Raw genomic sequence first — 4,333 nt, 5'->3', positions numbered from 1 at the left:
TAATCCCTACCTCGCTCCCCTCCTAGGCTCCTCCCTCTTACTCCTCCCATCCATCCACGACCCCAAATCCCTCCAACCCCCTTAATTTCAACCCCCCCGTTCCCAGAGAGTAGCCTATCTTACGTACCGTAAAGTGCTTGTTTTGTTTTCTTTTCAACAATACCGGTATATTCTATTCCATCCACCCCAACAAAGGAAAACAATAAATTCCAAAAAGAAAATACAACAAAGGGGATTTGAGTACATGATTTAGGGGATGTTTTTTTGATCTTACACAAAAAATACAGGTATAGTATATAGTATAGAGGATTTCGTTTTTTTTTGGTTATGCATGATAATGGATTGCAAACTCCGGGCGATGGGGTTTTTGCTCATCTATGGAGGGAGGGAGGGGAGGGGATGGTGGAGGAATGAGGGAAAGGAAGATACTTGTAGGAACAAAGGAAAGACGTTAAGCTAAGTTGTTCTTCTCCTCTCTTGTGAAGGAAGCATGAAGGGGAAAAGGTGGGTAGGAGGGGTCTGGTGACCATAGGATGAGGATGTCGTAGACGATGAGCAGGCTATATTGACTTGTATGGGCTGGTTAAGGTCTCGAGTTGGGAGTCCATGGACAGAGACAACCAATCCGATGATAGGGTAAAAAAAAAAAGGTAAGTAGATATGAGACAGGAAGGAAAAAAGGGGGGATAATAAAATGAGGCCCATAAGAAAATAAACTAGAAAATACTAACACAGGAAGCTGCTTTTGAGGAATTGGTACCGTCAACACGACAATAGTAATCGAATAAAGGGGACCCAAGCCAGTGTAATGTTATCGCAGCCTCCAGTCCCTACTAGGAATAAATCAACTCAGTCACGCCTCCCGCCCATAAAGGAAAAGGAAAAGGGAAATGAATAGGCACAAGGAATAGAGAAAAAGAACCATGTAAAGAAAACCAAAACAATCCCTTGAAAACCGAACTGATGATCACACAACTAATGGAGAGAAAAGGAGATAAAAACACAGAATAAGATAACAACTAATGTAGAGAGTACAAGAAGTTTCATGCACCGAACTTGAACGCTCGATTGTCAAATTAAAATATTTGACTATCTAGGCAATACTCCAATGTTCATGCTATGAGATTCTGTCCGACCCCAACCCTTGCCATTCCCTCATTGATCCGACTTGATTCATTGCCTGGCCATTCACAACCAACCTTTTCAACCGTATCTCAAAAAAAGGACTTTTCTTTTTCACGTATCGTTCGTTATTAACCCACGAACCAATGCGACGCATGCAAGATGCCCAGAAACCTTTGTGCAAACAAGAGGATTCACTGAACGGATATAAAAACAAGGAATGTCGGTCGTTGCCAGCCGATGTAAATTTATGTGAAAGAGCGAAACGAAATTAAAATGCATGTATCGAATGGGTTGAATTTTTGCGAAAGGATTATCGGCTGTCATCATGGGTTGCCGACTCGATGTTGACGCCGTGCGCACCAGCATTCCTCTTCGCCCATTGACGCGCATGGATGGAAGCTGTATGAAGATGTCAGGATTGGCAAGTCAATGTCGATAAGGAAGCAGCGAGTATATACCTTTCATGAACTTCTTGCTTGCGTACTTCTTGAAGAACGCCTCATGCTTAACGGGGCGGGCAAGGTAGTCAATCATCAAGCGGAAAACGGGAAGGACCTCCTCTTCGGTATAATCAGAGTAGTGAACCAAATCGGCGTCCTATCGTTGAAAAGTCAGCAACGCAACAACAAAGAAGGGTCAGAGATATTCATACCCAAGGTCCGCGTTCCAACATCATTCTCGACAAGTACATGGCCGCGGCAGATACGTGGCTGGGTGCATACCCCATGAACCTATGATCCAACAAACTAATTTCCAAGAGGTACTTGGCCACAGTCCTGGTCTCGTAATCGTACTGGTCTGCCTTCGAAATCCTTCTCAAGAAGTTCATCGGATTGGGATAAGATAGATTGTAGTTAAGAGTAGTCAAGATATAACGCTCAGCCTGTAGAATCTCCTCTTCTGTGAAACCATCATCGGCGACGGAGCGGAAGTACTGGACCCCAGGGGAGAAGACCTCCTCGTATTTGGCAGCAATAAACATGGCAGTAACCCCGACCAACTGAAGCTTATCCAACTCGACAATTTTGGCACTTAAGAATCTGTCGACAATGTTCACAGCAAGGAACAGAGTCTCTGGGAGTAGCCGGAAACGAGTGTGGACCTCAATTAGCCAATCGACAAGGATACCGCGCATCTTCCACTGCAAATGTTCTTGGTTGGCCATATAGTCAGGGTTGGGCATAGTAGTAGTTTCCAGTCCACGTAGGTATTCGAAGATCTCGTTAACGTATTCAGAAACCATCAAAGGGTCATCACGATCCTCCTCATCGAGATCGTTATGTGCCAAACGCTCCTCCACACGCGGTTTTTTGGTAGCACGAACAACCTCGGTTTCAGATTTGGCTGGGACTTCGATTTCAACGCTAGAGATGGTGACCTTTGCGGATTCGACTTCATTTTCCCTATCCTCCTTGGCCTTAGCACTGCCGGCACCGGGAACACCTGTAGCAGCCTTCTTCTTGCGAGCAGCTAAAACACCTGAACCGCTATTGGTTCTCTTGGTCTCTTCCGGTGCAACACTCTTGATGGGCTGTGCCTTCGCACGCGTCTGTTTTGTAACCCCATTGACGGTCTTTGTTGACAGAGCAGGTTTCCCACCCTTTTTCCCCCCGGCCTTCTTATCATCCACACCATCAGCCTTAACGACATTGCTCACATCACCCAGAGCAGAACGTTTTCGGTTTGCGGGTAAAGCACCGGTAGTGGTGGTTTTCGCAGGCAGTGAGGTAGCGGAATCAGATGAGGTGAGCGCAGCTGCTTTAGCACGGGTCAAACGAGTGGAGACACCCGCGGTGCCTCGGTTCTCATCATTATTATCGATATTGCTCGAGGAGCGCTGGCGAGTAGCTCGACGCTATACAAAAAAAAAGTGTTAGTATTGGGGGCATCAAAGCACGTATAACACACGGGATCTCGTAAGAGATATAATAATCGCGTGTTCCCGCGTGTATCACGCATAAAAGAGATGGGGAATGATGCTCACCGCTTGCATTTTGGTATAACGTTGCTGTGGTGGTTGTGGTTGAGGATTGATGGAACGAGAGCGTGGCGATTAATTGAGAGGGAGGGGGGTGTTTAGAAAATAATTGACTTTAGGGTATATACTCCTCGACTCGGAGGTCAAGTTTTAATCTAAGCCCTATCGGAAAAAACCATTAGCATCTCAAAAATGGTACAGGATTCACGTCACGAACCCAAGAATAAAAGGTAGACGTAAAAGGCCACCGATTGGACGGCAGACCGGCTGGCGAGAAAGATCTTGCCCTTTTCTCGAAAAACGTTCTATTATCGACACGGGTGTACGTGTTTAAAGAACCAGTAACCAATGAGGACTTCTGGACTCGAAAGCGAAAACGATGTAGTAAACGACACGGTTAGTAGCGATCGAGGACGAAAGAAGGATACGTGATTATAAGATTAATGAATTAATCACGAAAGTGTCGAAGAGAGAGAGTGTGTGGGAGTGGAATGGTCGAGAAGAGGAAGAAGAGAGAAGAGGGGAGGTTGAGGTTGAAGAGGGAGAGCGTGTGTTTGTGTTGTTGTGGGGGGAGAGGAGAGAGAGGAACGTTGTGGTGGTCGGAGGTTGTGTTGAGGTTCGGCTTTGTGGATGAGGCATGTTGGCTATGGTGGTCTTTGGAGGCCATTTATGCCAAGACCGGTGTTTTTCATGTTGAAAACCTGAGCAGACTTTAAGGCAATGACTTGTATGGCAACGCGCCTAAAGCCACGGTGAGGGGTTACAAAAAAATTTTCAATAATATGAATACCAGTACATTTTCCACCATAGGTTACAAGTTATATCCTTTTACTGGACATGAGAAGGCTAAAGGAGAAGGGCACTATTTCCAGTTAAAGGTTATTTCAAGATCTGTTTGTTTAGGTGTCGAATTTCCCTTTAAATTTTTCACCCTGCTAGCGAGCGAGGGTACTTTTTGGGTATTTTTCTCTCATGTCCGCCCTCACACGCACCTGATCCTGGCTCAAAGGGGGGTAAACAAAGACGGCGCGTGGAGCAGGTTTCCAGAGCAACACACGAACACGGTCGATACCCGCCCGTAATACTGCAAAGTGAGGGGAGGGGCGGGAGGAGAAAGTTCAGGTCACACAGAAGAAAAGGTCCTCGATTTCGTTTCACAGACCAATGTATGATATTTATCAATATTGGAGATTATCGGTTTGATAGGTCAATGCCATGGAGGGAGAGGGA

General features: G+C 45.8%; 2 protein-coding genes; both read right to left on the bottom strand.

Moving 5' to 3' along the window:
* Positions 1-1,435: 1,435 nt before the first annotated feature.
* Positions 1,436-2,260, bottom strand: GSTUM_00007556001 (uncharacterized protein; the record flags this gene model as incomplete). The annotated part of the gene is made up of 3 exons (XM_002839525.1): positions 1,436-1,524; positions 1,584-1,722; positions 1,778-2,260. The coding sequence occupies 3 exons, from the start codon at positions 2,258-2,260 to the stop codon at positions 1,436-1,438; spliced, it is 711 nt and encodes a 236-aa protein (XP_002839571.1).
* Positions 2,261-2,294: 34 nt separating this feature from the next.
* On the bottom strand, positions 2,295-3,700 carry GSTUM_00007555001 (uncharacterized protein; the record flags this gene model as incomplete). XM_002839524.2 has 4 exons in its annotated part: positions 3,321-3,700; positions 3,110-3,265; positions 2,383-2,980; positions 2,295-2,344 (listed from the first exon to the last, which is right to left on the bottom strand). The coding sequence occupies exons 2-4, from the start codon at positions 3,116-3,118 to the stop codon at positions 2,295-2,297; spliced, it is 657 nt and encodes a 218-aa protein (XP_002839570.1). The 5' UTR covers positions 3,119-3,265; positions 3,321-3,700.
* Between the last annotated feature and the right edge of the window lie 633 nt (positions 3,701-4,333).

This window comes from Tuber melanosporum (assembly GCF_000151645.1).
Source record: "Tuber melanosporum whole genome shotgun sequence assembly, scaffold_37, strain Mel28".
Lineage (NCBI taxonomy): Eukaryota > Fungi > Ascomycota > Pezizomycetes > Pezizales > Tuberaceae > Tuber > Tuber melanosporum.
Note: the sequence above shows the minus strand (reverse complement) of the source record. Positions and strands in the feature narration are given on the sequence as shown.